General features: G+C 42.0%; 2 protein-coding genes across 2 annotated transcripts in view; both read left to right on the forward strand.

Moving 5' to 3' along the window:
• The window catches only part of LOC109466892 (caveolin-3-like), a 12,384-nt gene extending 8,521 nt beyond the window's left edge, over window positions 1–3,863 (forward strand). The window contains exon 2 of the mRNA XM_019764758.1: window positions 2,480–3,863. Within this exon, the coding sequence (XP_019620317.1) occupies window positions 2,480–2,827 (348 nt within the window). The 3' untranslated portion in view covers window positions 2,828–3,863. The remainder of the gene's footprint in view (window positions 1–2,479) is intronic.
• Window positions 3,864–8,232: 4,369 nt separating this feature from the next.
• On the forward strand, window positions 8,233–11,330 carry LOC109466880 (L-rhamnose-binding lectin ELEL-1-like). Its single transcript, XM_019764738.1, has 3 exons — window positions 8,233–8,334; window positions 9,014–9,298; window positions 10,812–11,330. Exons 1-2 carry the CDS (start codon window positions 8,274–8,276, stop codon window positions 9,295–9,297), a joined length of 345 nt encoding a protein of 114 aa, XP_019620297.1. The 5' UTR covers window positions 8,233–8,273; the 3' UTR covers window position 9,298; window positions 10,812–11,330.
• Window positions 11,331–15,828: the final 4,498 nt, after the last annotated feature.

Genomic DNA, 15,828 nt, shown 5'->3' on the forward strand with positions numbered 1-15,828 from the left:
AAATTTAGTTGCCTGGAATGGTAAACAGAAATATACCGCCCATAATAAAAATGGGAGCATCCACATCAAAGCAAAATGAATGTCGCTTCGCCAGCCACCAAAAAAACTTCGCGAAGTACACACAGAAAAAAACAAGTACCCATAGAAAATACAAAGTACCCATAGAAAATACAAAGTACCCACAGAAAAAACAAGTACCCATAGAAAATACAAAGTACCCATAGAAAATACAAAGTACCCATAGAAAATACAAAGTACCCATAGAAAATACAAAGTACCCATAGAAAATACAAAGTACCCATAGAAAATACTAAAGTGGAATAAAAAATGCTAAGTGTACCTATGGGCCTTCGTAAACGTTGTCTTGTACATCATATAGATATGCAATTATTCTTGAAAATGTAATGTTATTACCTTCGCCAAGAAGGTTATGTTTTCAGTAGCGTTTGTCTGTGTGTGGGTATGTGTGTGTGTTTGTGTGTGTGTGGTTTAGCAAGATAACTCGAGAAGCAGTAAATGGATTGGAATGAAACTTGGTAGGTAGGTAGGTCTTCATGAGACCTAGAAATGATTAGATTTTGGGCCCCCTGGCGGCTTTCCTAGGTACTGCAGCTGAACTTCCGGTTTTGATATCTCATGTTCTGGACATGCTAGGGTCACGAATTTTGGTTGGTAGATAGCTCTTGTGGTAGGGAAGAAGTGACGTGAGTTTGGGTCCCCTAGCGCCTTGTTCTGGAACTGCAGGAGCATTTGTTGAAAAAAATTTGAAGGACGATAACTCAAGAACCGGTTGACGTATTGTCGTGATTTTTGGTATGTAAGTAGTATAAGTGATGCTTGACATGATCAGATGGCAATTATGCAAATCAGGTGCTAATTTGCATAATTAATGAGGAAATTTTATAACTCTGCTTTGTTCGATAATAGAACTATGAAACACTTGTGACATCTACTTGAGAACGAGAAAAACATCTGAGGATATATATTATGTAAATGAGGACCTAATTTGCATAATTAATGGAAAATTCTTATAATTTCATAGTTGTAACTGCTGCACCCCGAATTTCATACTTGCCACATTTGGAAGTTAAGTGAAGGTGAACATCAACAAACATAATTTATTCAAATCATGACCTCATTTGCATAATTTATGAGGAAGTGCTAAAATAGCCTTTTTGTTATGATAAGGCTGTCATTGGATGAAGAATATGATCAACTGACATAGTCCATGCAAATGAGGCTCTTATTTACAAAATCAATGATTAAAATTGTATAATTCGTCAGCCGCAAGGGTTAACCTCATTTGGCGAAGGTATGAGATTGTGGAACTCTTGTTAAAATAACGTTACACTTAACGATAGGAGACTCAACATTTTAGTCTCAAGCCAAGGCCTGATGGCAATAATTGATAGCCTCCACAGCATGCCAAACTGGGGGTTTGGGGGGGGGGGGTCTTCAGGGTCTTTGGGAGATTTTGCTATTTTCTGATTGCATATAGACAACATAGCCGGCCTGGTTGAATTGCCCCCGTTCTTAGAACTGGGCTAAGCAGAAAACAGCCGAAGACCACCAAACCCCCAGTTCTATAAGCCTGCTACTGAGGCTATTGATTTGTTTATAAGAAAACAAAAGGGACAACAGTAGAAATCTGAGCCAGTGATACTTAGTGATTCTGAAAGAGTATCAGAGAAAGAGACCTCTTTCCCTTCCGACAATACGAAATATGGAAACTCAATTAGCAAAAAGGTTCTGTGCAGATGGCTCAATACGGATGAGGTCAACGTCATAGTGGAGCTCTGTTGCAGCTTTATCACCATTTGGCTCCGTTCCATTCCCCTGGTATCCAGCGCGTTAATAGGATTGAGTAATACAGATGTACTATAGGCACTGTATGTTAAGTCTAGTCTGCACCAGACTCCTTTACAGGGTGAATAAATAGTAAAAATCGGCCTAAACATAGGATTGAACTGGCAAGAGAAGTTGGCCAGTCAGAGGGGGTCCATTTGTGGACCATTTTCTACTATTTATTCAGCCTGCAAAGGTCGAGATTATGTTAAGCCCCGCGTTAACATACATGTATATCCTGCGATGCACCTACAAAATGAAAACACCTATAGCTAGCTGGTTCTTCTCAAATGTATAGAGATATCGTGGTGAAAAAAACACATCGTAGCTATGATGTGGCCAGAACCGTGCTTTATCCATGCAGAATTATGCTCAGACACGGTTCTGGATAGTTGTTCTTTTTCTCCAAATAAATAAGGTCAATGACCTGGACCAGATGGCTGTCACCATGGTAACTAGCGCTGTAGCAGACATCCTGTGATGTAGGATCACGTTATGCGGCAAGTGTTGAGGGACCTGGTCACTAGATAGAGCAGTGGTTTGCCAGGCTAGACCATGTTAAAAGTAAACATTATATATGCTTTGCAAATGTCACCTTTCTAGTTTTCACGTGTATATTTTGTTCCTCTTGCAGGTAACTTTTGACGAGATCATAGCGGAGCCCGAAAGTGCCTACAGCTATGACCAGGTGTGGGACGTGTCCAAGCGCACATACAAGGGAACCAAGTCCTGGTGCTACCGCATCCTGTCCTTCTGCTGTGCGGTACCGCTCGCGTTCTTCTGGGGGCTCTACTTCGGCTGTCTGGCCTGTGTCCAAATATGGTGCGTGGTGCCCTGCGTGAAGGGTTACGTCATCAACCTGCACTGCTACGGCAAGATCTGGGCCCTGTTCCTGTCCACCTTCGTGGACCCCTGTTTTGAGTCCATAGGAAGGATGTTTGGTGGCATCAAATTCACTGCACGGAAAGAGACAATCGCATAGAAAACTCTCCTATAGGAAAGGGCTAAGTAATCAACCATACAAGAAGGATGAAATACACAAAAGACCTCTGTACTGACTCAAATATCTGTTGTATCCAGAACCGTGCTTGATCCAGAACCATGCTTAGGCAAGGTTGAGGTTCTGGATTGTCCACGCGTATCCAGAACCATGCCTGGGGCAAATCTACCTTCTTGGATACGCGGAGACTATCCAGAACCGTGCCTGATCCTAATTATATGACCTTAACCAATCCACTATAGAACTAGAGATACACTGCTCTAGGTACATAACATGATATCATCCGAGAACTTTGTATATATTTGAACTCCTGTTATACAGATACACTGATAGCCACAATTGAAAGCAAATTCACTGTATTACATATTTTGGAAACACGAAGTTAGTGTATTATTGAAGAAGTGACCTTAAAGACACTGTATATAGTAGGAATCCCAATGTAGTGATGTGTTATTTTTAAAGAAGTATTGACCACATACTAGTAATAAGTTTCTTCTTGTAGTGCTTGTTATTTGCTTAAAAGTATTGTATTGAAGGACCGACTGCAATTATTATGTACAATTACTTTGCGTAGATTGTAGGTGATTGCAATAAGATTTGGGTTGTTTTGAATTTTTAAATGTGACTGTATTTATCTTTAATATTCACAAAAATGTGACTACTTTCTCTGTCAATCCTGCTTTATTATTACAGACGTAGAAGTTGATAGTCAATTTCTATATCCTGTCTTTTTCAACGTATCCATTGCGTTATGTCAACCAAAATGTCCATATGGCATAATTTTGTGCGTTGTTTTACTGAACTGAATTCTTTATCCTTTACTATCCACTTTTCAAAATGTTAATTTCTATTAGTAGGCTTGTTTGATCATAACCAGGGTGAGAAGGTAGAGGCATCAGTTTATAACTCAATCAATATCTGTTTGTGTGTATACTTTTACATGTACGTTCCTTCAAAGAACAAGAACAAATCTAACAAAGATTTCCATGTTGTTAGCAAGTCGTTATCCAAGAAACCGGGCGGAAGTCTTTCTGTATGCAGAAAGAAGCCGAGCTGAAGACCCTGACCGCTACAAAGGTTGTTGGTACTGCTAGCTAAGGCCCCATTCCCACAAGGATAAAAATGTCCGGATCGAGCCAAATTGATTTGCTTCTATCCGGTTCGAAGTCGGCTCGAAGCCGGATCAAAGCGAATTTAATCTTACAATCAACAAGGAAGTCTTCCTCGTTCAAGTCGTCGGTCGTCATCGGCAAATGACATGTTTACATTAAGGCCATACTGATTTAGAAATATTGATGGCATCCTCGCGCACCCAAAAACTGGTGTGAACTTGCGAAGTTGGGCCAAGATATGCTTAAATTCATTTGCATTTCAAGATTTAAGACTAAGTGGTCAGGAAGGTTGAAGAAATTGGTGAATGGTATACGTAACTTCTACAAAACAGTAAATTTCTGGATGTCATCCATATAATCAAGTCAGTGTAGCCTTAAGAAGGAAACAGATGTTCGTAGACTGACTTAACGGACGTGACAGCCAAGTTCACACTTTCATTTCCTTATTTAAAAGGGTCTTTTGCAATAGTGGGTTTCCTACAAGAGGGTCGTCGACCCCAAAAGGAGGTGATGGGATGTGAAGAAAGGGTCAACCGAAAGGGAATTGGGGGGGGGGTGTCTGGAGTAGACTTTGACATTGTGGGCGCACAACACAGTATTTACGGGCGAAACCCGTAGTCAAAAGTAGTCCGGGCACAAAGTAGTGCTGCACAATACTATACTAGAGAAGGGTGCAGAGATTGTTCTGTGCATGGTATTGAGATAGAACTTGTGGTAAATGTTAGAGGAATACGTCATTTTTGAGACTGTAAGGTAGCAGAACACAGTTTTTCGCCTATGGGGATTTCTATAGTTAAGGACCCGGAAGTGACTGACATCGACGCGGATAAAAATACAGTAGGGTACCATAGAAAAGCACGAGAAACGAATATGTTCAAATATAGGGTACGATGTACAAAATAACAAAAAAGTACAAAAAGTTATTGTTTTTTTGACATTATGCCGCCCTCTTTTAAATGACCTCCTGCGGAGCGCACCGGAACTGCAGCCGACTCACCCTGGCAGGCAGCGAAAAGGTCACGCGCATTTATACGCCGACCGAGCAGTCTTCCTAATCTCAATTATGCGATATCAAAGCCGACATATTATGATACCATACGGTAACTTGTATGTCCCGGTGTCATCCACGGTAGGCTGTGTACAAGCGGTGCAAGCTGTTTGTCGCACTCATTTCTTATCCCTACGTCATCGTGGGGTCGCGGATAAATACTGTGTTCTGCTACCTTAAAAGTTGAATTATGGTGCGTGTTCAGTCGGCGTAGATTTGCGCTTGGATACTTGTCCCGCCTAGTACTGTGCGTCGGCTGCAGTTCCATGACCTCCGCAGTGGCCATAATAAAAGAGGGCGTGAGAAGAGAACGACCCGGCAAACGTATGCTCATTTTCACATATTTTGTACACCAAAGCCTGAAATTAAACATATCAAAATTCTGAACCTTGCTTGTGCACCCTACTATAATTTTTAGTGAGTCGAATTGAATCACTTTGGTGTCCTTAACTATAGAAATCCCCATAGGGCGAAAACTGTGTTGTGCCGCCTTGTACTGGGGAAATACGTTATGTGATCGGACTGTGTATCGGTCGAATTCTTGTATTTTTATAGCTGGTATAAGCCGGTATAACCTCTGCTACAAAGTCTGCCTTGTCCCCCTGACGACCAGTGTCGGTCATGGGACTAGCTTTTTTCATAACCGCCATTCGGTGTAACACAGGAGTTTCTATATCTTTACAACGCGGTTCAGTGTAACACCCCAGCTTCACAGGCAGAAGTGCGGCGAAGTTGGTTCTTACTACTAGTACTGTGGACGATACCACACCATCTTCGGGGGTATCCACCTATTGTGCTATGCTGCATTGCCTAAAAATCTACTAAAATAAAAATGTTCCAAATCGCTATGTTTCATATGGGGACCGCAGTAACTAAACACACTAGTAGTACCAAGATTCAAGAAGGTCAGTGGCCCTTACGGTCATGTCTGTGAACACAACGGCTGACTTTAGTACTGTCACTTCACGTTACGTCAGTCAGGCAGACACAGCCCTGAGGGGAACACCTGTAGGAAACAACTCTGTGCTCCTGATTCCAAGTCAAGGAAGCGGCCTTCTTGAAAAATAGAACTGTTCTATTTTTTAAGAAGGTCGCTTCCTTGACTTGGAATCAGAAGCACAACGTAACGTTGTTTCCTACAGGTGTTTCCCCTCAGGCCTGTGTCTACCAGATTCACCTGAAGTAACACTCAGGCGTACATGTACAATGAATTACTATAAAAAATTGAATTGAAGGTCGTGTGGTGAGACTAGTCAATGTACGGACGCTGGCATTTGAACTTCCTTCAATCTTCACAGTGATAGTATGAAAGAACAGACCATCTCAAAGATTTTAATCGTCAACAATAGACTAAGTATCACATACATGGATGCATCAGCGCTAAATGTACACTTTTTCAGTGTTATTCAGCAAAAACGTTTTCAGACTCCAGGTTTTTGTCGCAAGGTAGTGCAGTGATGACCGCCGATGACATACGTCACAATGAACGTTGTCAACCAACTCAAAAACTACCACCGGGCTTTTGAGAAGGACATGTGTTTGTTCAAATTAGTATACGTATAGTTACTGTTATTCCAGAGTCAATTTTCAAAGAACGCTATTTCTTGATCAGCGCCCAGTCCCGAAGCGGTCAAAACTTCATTGTAAGGTCATTTGCAGTCCTAGTAGGGTTACTTTGCAAAAGAGACCTTAAAGTTTGAATGATATAATTGTTTATGCTGACTGATATTAAAAAAAACTGAGAAGGTTGTACATTTGAAGTAATATTTAGCCTGCCATTGTTGTTGAATACTATGAGACCTAACACATGGGTTGTTTATTACATTTTTATTACATCCGTGACGATCTTCAGCAATTTAACAAATGCCAATGTCCGTATATTGACATTTGTCACCAACTGACCTTCCAATTATATTTGATAGTTCTATTTTTCAAGGATGTGACTTCCTTTACTCGGAATCAGGACTTAAGCAGGTAATTATATCGCCCCAGGGCCGTGTGTGTTGGTGCCAGGGACTTTGCAATCGTTTACTTCAATTGACCTGAAAATCGGCCTACTGTTCAGAAAGGTCAACCTTTCCCTTTCCTATTCCCAGGATGCATAGCGCCAGGGGTTCAGAATCATGTGTTTCGGTATTGTTTTTACATTTCTTGAGGACATAATAAACGAAATGATGTTGCTTTCTTAATATGTATACACTGCAAAAACTGTTGTATTTTATTTCGAGAAATAATATTGAAAGACGAGCAGTCCTAATGACAGACGGTATAACGTTACCTTGGAGTAACGTTATAAACCACGTTTCCTGTTATTTTCTGGAAAAACACAATAATTTCACTCACTCACCTACCTACAGTATTAAGTCACCAAGTTGAACACCTTAAAAAACATGGAAAAACATGCATCCTGGGAATAAGAATACTACTAGTACTACTAGTATAAGGTGAATGCCCGACTGAGTTCAGCCATGCATACAGAGGGTGGAGTTTTAGTCGTATCTTTTTCTTTTATCTCGTTTCCTCCTCAAAACAATGGGCTACAGTGCGTGGTTCACACTATATATAAGCCCACCTGTGACAGAAGACTGCACACAGTGTCTTCGGTTTTTCCACGGAGAGTTCGCTGATCGGGCACGAGGCCTCCATTTTTTTTCTGGATCCCGCGAGATTGCTCCTGATTAAAAGGTAAGATCTTCATCCTGACCGCATGCATATGTAACCTGTTAGTGTTACACTTATGGGTAACAGTTTTGAAAATATGTTTTGGGGTGGCGCTTGCAATCTAGGGAGGTCCTGGCCATGGGCCATGCTCACCGTGAAAGTTTTTCGAGACCCCCTGAGACGCGAACTTTAATAGATAATAGATAAGTTTATTGCAAGTTCTTGCCCGTGGGCTAATTGCAAGTACATGTAAGTGGACATACAGAGAACAGACAATGTGTAACAATACAGCATGTAACTACTCTAGCCTAAATATTGGAATCTAATGTTTAACTCTAGTTCTAACTTATTGGGTTCGGCTTCTTTTTTCGAGACAGTGGAAGACGAAGAATCCCACTTTTTCGGTGATGTGTGGGTTTTGTGATGTTAAGAGAAAAGTAGTTTTCTTTTTGTCTGTAAGCATGAAGAAATTAATCTACTATATTTTCACACCAGTGTAATTTTACGTTAGCAGTAAAACATCTTCAAGAATCCCGTTGACCTTGTGAGCTTCATATGATATTTGTGTTTTTTAAACATCTTCCGACAGCCCCTTGCAGTTCTCAGCATGAAGACTTTCGTGGTCCTGGCTCTCCTACTGGCGGCTCTCTTCGCTCCAAGCGAACAACGTAAGTACGGATTCTGTCTTTTCTAGTTTCTTTCACTGTTGATTTTCTGTTGGACTGAACGATTGGTTTTTGATTGGTGACCGGGCCGGTTTAGGGGTGTTTTACCGGCCTACAGAGCACTGGTCTTTCTTGCTAACCGCCGCTGATCTTTCCAGCCAGCCTTTCTTATTTCAATGAGGTTTAAAATGTAATTAACCTCTTTGCTTATTCCTGCCATCCCTTAGGCTAAGTAGTTGAAAATGTCGACGTAGAAACCCCCGGCATGTGCGGGAAGGAAGCACTCCCAGCACCGTATATACCGACCAGTCTAGCGCTGTTTTTTATTCCAGGTGCGGTCGGCTTTGGGCGGAGGGGGAGGGGTGCTTATTTGCAAGTTGCACGATTTTTTGATCATGTAGATCGCACTCGCCGGCCGACTTCACTAGTATGTCTTCCCTGGAGCTATATAGGGCGGCCAGATTTGCAACAAGCGCGTACAGTCTACGTGCAATCGACATTGCGGCAACTTGCAACCAAGTGCCCCCCCCCCCCAAAAAAAAGGGTTGACAGCACCAGGACAAAATCAACGCCCCCCCCCCTAAAAAAAGTCGACACACCTCCGACGCCTGCAAAGGAGGCTACTGCCTATCATTTAGTGTGACGTGTGTCGTGCTTCAATGTTTTCGCCTCTGTTCCACAGTAAACATCGTGGCCTGTGAGCACCGCACCGCGGTCCTGTCCTGCGGTTACGGGGAGCAGATAGTGGTGGTGGCCGCCAACTACGGTCGGACCTCGTCCTGCCCCTGCGGAGGACCCGTCCGGACCGTGAACTGCTATGCCCACAACAGTCTCCGGATTGTCCGCAACGCCTGTAACTATAGCAGTTCCTGCGTCATTCGGGCCAGCAACAGTGTCTTCGGAGACCCTTGTGGGGGCACCTTCAAGTACCTGGACGTCAGCTATTACTGCAGGCGCCGGATTTAAGGTGAGAGGGCCCAGGTCGTACACATAAACATAATTATGCTCTTTATAGTCACATAGCATGCAGATCAAGCAGTGTCATCGAATGGTACTCTCCAAGCAGAGGTTCTGGTTTTGGGTTATTTTGGGCATATTTTTAGACTTTTTTATCTGGGTTTCTTTTTTGCACTGGAATTTTTCTTTTGCCCAACCCAAATCTTCAAGCAGAGGTTCTGGTTTTGGGTTATTTTGGGCATGTTTTTAGACTTTTTTTATCGGGGTTTCTCTATTGCACTGGAATTTTTCTTTCACCCAACCCAACTTTCCAAGCAGAGGTTCTGGTTTTGGGTTATTTTGGGCATGTGTTTAGACTTTTTTTATCGGGGTTTCTCTTTTGCACTGGAATTTTTCTTTCACCCAACCCAACTTTCCAAGCAGAGGTTCGGGTTTTTGGTTATTTTTGGCATGTTTTAGACTTTTTTTTATCGGGGTTTCTTTTTTGCACTGGAATTTTTCTTTCGCCCAACCCAACTCTCCATGCAGAGGTTCGGGTTTTGGGTTATTTTTGGCATATTTTTAGACTTTTTATCGGGGTTTCTTTTTTGCACTGGAATTTTTCTTTCACCCAACCCAACTCTCCAAGCAGAGGTTCGGGTTTTGTGTTATTTTTTCATGTTTTTAAACTTTTTTATCGGGGTTTCTTTTTTCTTTGGTGAAAGAAAAATTCCATTTTTATCGGGAAAAAGAAACCCCGATAAAAATATCTAAAAACGCGCCAATAAAAAAACCAAACCCAAATCTCTGCTTGGAGAGTATCGAATAAGCCAATGGGCGAGTGGTAATTAAATAAGGCTAGGAGGATCAAAATGTTAAGGGTTCGATTCCTGGCATTCCTGATAAGACGCTGTGCCCGTGGGAAAGTCACTTTACACTTTACTTTACACCTTTCCTCGATCTACCTAAGTGTAAAATGGTTACCTGGTTTTTTAAACGATTGTCAGGAAGGTAAAAAGGCGATAGAAGGAGAGGGATGTCCTATAACTACGTTTATATTTGGTGTTTATATTCCAACATGTAGTCACAAGACGTAATTTTTTCAACTTATGTTGAAAACTATATTCAACCTACACGGGGGACAATACAATTCTCATTTTCACCTGAGCAAAGTGAGGAAAGTCGTGTAAAGGGCTTTTCCTATGGGCACACGATCGGTGGCATGTCAGGACTCGAACTCGGGACCTCTTGGTTCCGAGTCGAGCACTCTGCCGCTACGCCACACGACCCCACGGATTAGCTTTACAACTCCGACACTGTTTAGCCATATGAAGGTTGATGTAAGTTCGTATTTGACGATGCATACGGTCAATACATTGACCTAAAGAAAGCCATATATGTAACGCAAAACTACCATAGACCTATAGCTATGTTCTGTATATAATAGTAATAGATGTGTATCGAGGAGGTAGCTTTTTATGGTTTCCAAGTGGTATAATTTGTAACACAGTCTGAATTTGGTTTTTACTATGGCTATTTTACAGGTAACCGTGAACCCATCCAGAAGGAAGTGGATGCAGGAATGGGATGCGTTCCTACTGCGCACTGATAGATATAATGATAAGTCCATGCCATATAATGATACATACATGCCGTCGAGCTAAGTAGAAACATAGATATAACTTACAGTTAGTAGTAGTAGCGTGCATACATTAACCAAGCTTGCCATTATCTGTTACAGAAAAGACCAAATACTAGAAGCTTAAAAAACGGAGAGTTGGCCTTTTGCAAGTAAACATCTCATATCGTCTTAGTCAACATACTTTCGAACGCTTCTTACAGATATTGTATCAACACTGCCTGGCAACTTTCAGTATGATAAAGAAACTAAATACTTTGTATAAAACTTTGTTATTGTACCGCTCTATGTCTTAAAGTGGTGTGGCGACTGTGTATTGAGTTTTAGTACATGTATTTCAAGAGTGCTGCTGTCAAGGTGCTGTGCACATGTTCGCTTTCCAATAGTTTATGGCACTTGGTTGCAATAAAGGGTCACGACGTTAGCCAATCGTCTTTTTGTTTCATTTCACGAAAGAAAACTTGATTATGTTGCATACAATGACGAATGTTTTAATAATCATTTCCTTCGCAATAGGGCAGACAGTACTATTAAATCTGGCCACAGGAACACCTGCTTAAACACACTAATAGAAGTCCTCATGAAAGTACTTTCCCACACTTCAATCTCAAAAATTCTTCTGCACCAGGTAGCCACGAAGGGCAGACAGTACTATTAGATCTTGCCATAGGAACACATGCTTAAATACACTATTTCAGCACCTCATGAAAGTACTTGCCCATACTTCAATCTCAAAAATTTTTCTGCACCAGGTAGCAACAAGGGTCTGATTCCCAAAAATAGAAAGGAAACAGGGGGTCAACCAGGTCAAATTCCCGCCACAGCTGATGATAGTAAGAAAACCTCAACTTTGACCTACATTTTCCATGGTATCCATCCGCCTGGCCAGACAAGACCTAACCACTCACATCTCTCACTACGCCCACTAAACTGGTGAAATAAACAAAACTTCACCAATGTAGGAAAGTTTAGACCCTACCTGTGCCTTCCAGCCCAAAAATCTCCAGAATGGACCAAAACTTTCAAGAGAAAAAAAAGGATTTTCAAAGGTATTAACTAGGCACTACAATCGTTTGTGACGTCTGCCCAATGCCACACCGCGAATGCGAACTCCACGGGTGTCCGAGAAACAGGATGTTGTCTTGGCTTTGCCTAATTTTGAATTCCAGCTCCACGGAGCTCATTCTTGAACCTCCCTTCGTCCACAAGACGTGTTGCAGCCAAATCAACGAAGTTCTACCATTGCCTTAACCGTTGTCTTGTCTTTGCACAATATTTTCAAGTAATTTGAAGTCATAAGCAGGTCACAGACCCTTGACTTCTTTTGCCATGCGGCGGGGTAGGTACTTCCGCATTCGCGAAGCGTTGCACGAGAAACATCGTACATACACATGCCCCATATATACATGGGTCCCGCATTAAAGTCATACATCAAGAACTGCACCGGACATGTTTACGACCTGCAGCAGGCCCTGCGGAGGCCGGGTTAGCTGCACACCGCCGTGCCGACAAACATCATCAGTGAACTGATCGTCCGCCAGGATGACGGAAAGAAATGAAGGTCCTTTTAAAAGGTCAAATCAAGTATGACTGAGGTAACGTTCATGTGCTCGAAACTATCTCAAGTGTGCGAAGTCCTTGATTTTTGACTGTATACTGCGCAAAGTGCTCGTTTCTTCGTGTACATGTGTGAGTGTGAGTGGCGTGTGTGAGTGTGTGTGGCGTGTGTGTGTGTGAGTGGCGTGTGTGTCGGTGTGGCGTGTGTGTGAGTGGCGTGTGTGAGTGAGTGTGTGTGTGTGTGTGGCGTGTGTGAGTGTGAGTGGCGTGTGTGAGTGTGTGTGGCGTGTGTGAGTGTGTGTGGCGTGTGTGTGTGTGAGTGAGTGGCATGTGTGTCGGTGTGGCGTGTGTGTGAGTGGCGTGTGTGAGTGAGTGTGTGTGTGTGGCGTGTGTGAGTGGCGTGTGTGAGTGTGTGTGGCGTATGTGAGTGTTTACATTTGTATAATATTGTATTTTTGGCGACGCCTTACACTGCCGTTTCCATCTCAATATCCGCCCTTTCAAAATGTTTTTCAATTACTACGCATTTGTTATTATAATCATGGCAAGTAGGTGGGGTTGACATTTTAAACTGACCCCTCTCAACTTCTATCCGTGTATATTTTTCCGTCCTATTTCAGAGGAAGAAGAGAAAAAAATAGCTTCAGTTGAAATATAAGCTAAAAGATTTTCACGTTGTAAGCAAGTCGTAATCCAAGAATCCGGGCGGAAGTCTTGATGCATGCAGTTTGAAGGTTGTCGGTGCTGGCAGCTACATCAACAAGGAAGTCTTCCTCGTTCGAGTCGTCGGTCGTCATCAGCCAATGTTTTATACATCAAGGCCATTTTGACTGAAAATATGGATGGCGTCCTCGTGCACCCCTAAACTGGTGTGAATGTGTGAAGTTGGGCAAAAATGTGATTATTATGAAATTTAAGTGTTCAGGAAGGTTGCGGAGTTCAGTTCAGTCCATCCCTCTGGTGACACAGAGAAAACAGACAGAGAATGGTACTTAGTATATACCAGACAGTTAATTTCTGGATGTCAGCGTATCTCAGCTAATCTCAGATTGACCCGGGGCACGGGACAATCATCATCAAATTACATTTCCTCAAGACGGTCCTTTCCAAGAATGGGTTTCCTGCAAGAGGGTCGTCGACCCCAAAAGGAAGTGATGGGATGCGAAAAAATGGTCAGCCAAAAGAAGGAATGGCGGGGGGTCCTAAATCGCTACATGCATGTTTTATGGGACCTTATAAGCCAAGCCAAGATAACTAAACGCACTACTACTACTACTACTACTACTACTACTACTACTACTACTACTACTACTACTACTACTACTAAACTACTACTACTACTACTACTACTACTACTCCGATTTCCTAGCAATTAGCATTAGAATATAGCGTCCCAGTACTAGTATGCAATACTAATATGTTTTGCATACTGCTTATCCTCTGGTGCATTTAGCCCATCTGGGCAAGAACATGCAATAAAGATTCATATCACATCATATCATATCACTAAACACACTAGTAGTACCAAAATTCAAACAAGGAGGTCAGTGACCCCTAGGACATGTCTGCGCCCAGGTAGAAGACACTTGTACGCCTGAGTGTCACTTCACGTTACTTCAGTCAGGCAGACACAGCCCTGAGGGGGAACACCTGTAGGAAACTCTGTGCTCCTAATTCCAAGTCAAGGAAGCGACCTTCTTGAAAAAATCATAGGAGCGTCTTTTGGTGAGACAATATAGGTAAAGATGTATTGAATATGTCCGTGGGCGGCGCTTGCAATCTAGGGATGTTCGGGGCCATGCTCCCCTTGGAAGTTTGGTTTTTCCTCAGACCCCTGATTTTGCAGTTTAAGAGCCAAACTTATTTATGTTTATCTACTCCATATGAATGCAACCTGCTACTGTAAGCGTTAGTAGTGAAATATCTTGCATGAAAGCTTTCCCATTCACAACGAATATCGACAGGGTACCGGCCTTTTATGCCAAGATACCTGAATATCTGCTAAAATACTCAACATCCCAATGATTCAGGTTGACCTCAGAAACTTAACGTACTAGTAAAAACAAACTTCAAACTAGAAAGGCCAATATTTGCTTTGGAGCAAATATAGCGATGGGTTCACCACATTTTACGACATGGCAGGGAAAGAATGAGAAACACAAGGGAAAACAATGATTTACATTGATATAACTATAATATGAAGTAACATACAACTAAAACAACAGTTGGATAGCTATTCCCTACTTTATTGGTTAGGATTTTTAATTGCATAATGCAAACTGTTGATTTTCAAAATAAAAAAAAACGTTCATGCCCCGCATTCCAATGCTGGAGCAGAAAAGCTTGAAATACCTACCAAAACACTTGAATAAAGACATACTGTCAGTATGGAAATGCTCTGTGCAGGTGTTAATCAAGTTAAATCCCAACAGCCAATCAGCAAGAAATGCTCTGTGCAGGTGGAAATGCTCTGTGCAGGTGTTAATCAAGTTAAATCCCAACAGCCAATCAGCAAGAAGTATAGAGGAAAGCTGCATGCCTATTGGTTGATGCCCTGCATTCCATTGTGATGACTCATGCCCAGACGTGGTAAACACGGCACACTAACACAGTAATACATTTGCTATAACACAGCCAAAAAACTCAAATAAAACCATTCTAAAAGCCTGTATCACAAAAATTTAAAAAACGCCTAGGGGTATTTGCCCACTGTACCTCCATACCAAATTTCAGGACCTTAGGCCCTAAAATGAAGAAGCTGAATCCATTTAAAAAATGGCAGGAGAAGAAGAAGAAGAAGAAGGAGAAGGAGAAGAAACATCAGAAAAAGCAATATGGGTTCACCACCACTTCGTGGTGTGGTGAACCCATAAGAAGTCAGTGACTCTCGGACGCGCATGCATCTAGAAGGAATGTTGAACATGAAAACATGACAACAACGAAAATCCAACGAAAGCAACCGTGACGCCTGAGTGTCGCTCCAGCTTAACCTGGCTGACACAGCCTTAAGGGGTTCACCTGTGACAAACAACTTTCACTCCTGATTCCAAGTAAAGGAAGCGACCTTCTTGAAAAAAAAACTATTAAGTTTCATTAGAAGGTCATTTGGGGACACAAGTCACGATCAATGTACGGAAATTGTTTTTTTAACTTGCTTCAGTTGACTCGGTGATAATATGAATCCTGATTGTCCATTGAACCACCTTTTAAAAAAAGGCCAATGCCCGTACATTGACTTGTGTTAACAAATAACCTTCCGATGAAACTTAATAGTTCTATTTTTCAAGATAACTGTTTCCTTTACTTGGAGTCAGAAGCACAACAAGTAATTGTATCCCCTTAATAGTGTGTTTGACGCAGTGTGC

The sequence above is a fragment of the Branchiostoma belcheri genome, unplaced genomic scaffold, assembly GCF_001625305.1.
Source record: "Branchiostoma belcheri isolate BF01 breed outbred unplaced genomic scaffold, Haploidv18h27 scaffold170, whole genome shotgun sequence".
NCBI lineage: Eukaryota > Metazoa > Chordata > Leptocardii > Amphioxiformes > Branchiostomatidae > Branchiostoma > Branchiostoma belcheri.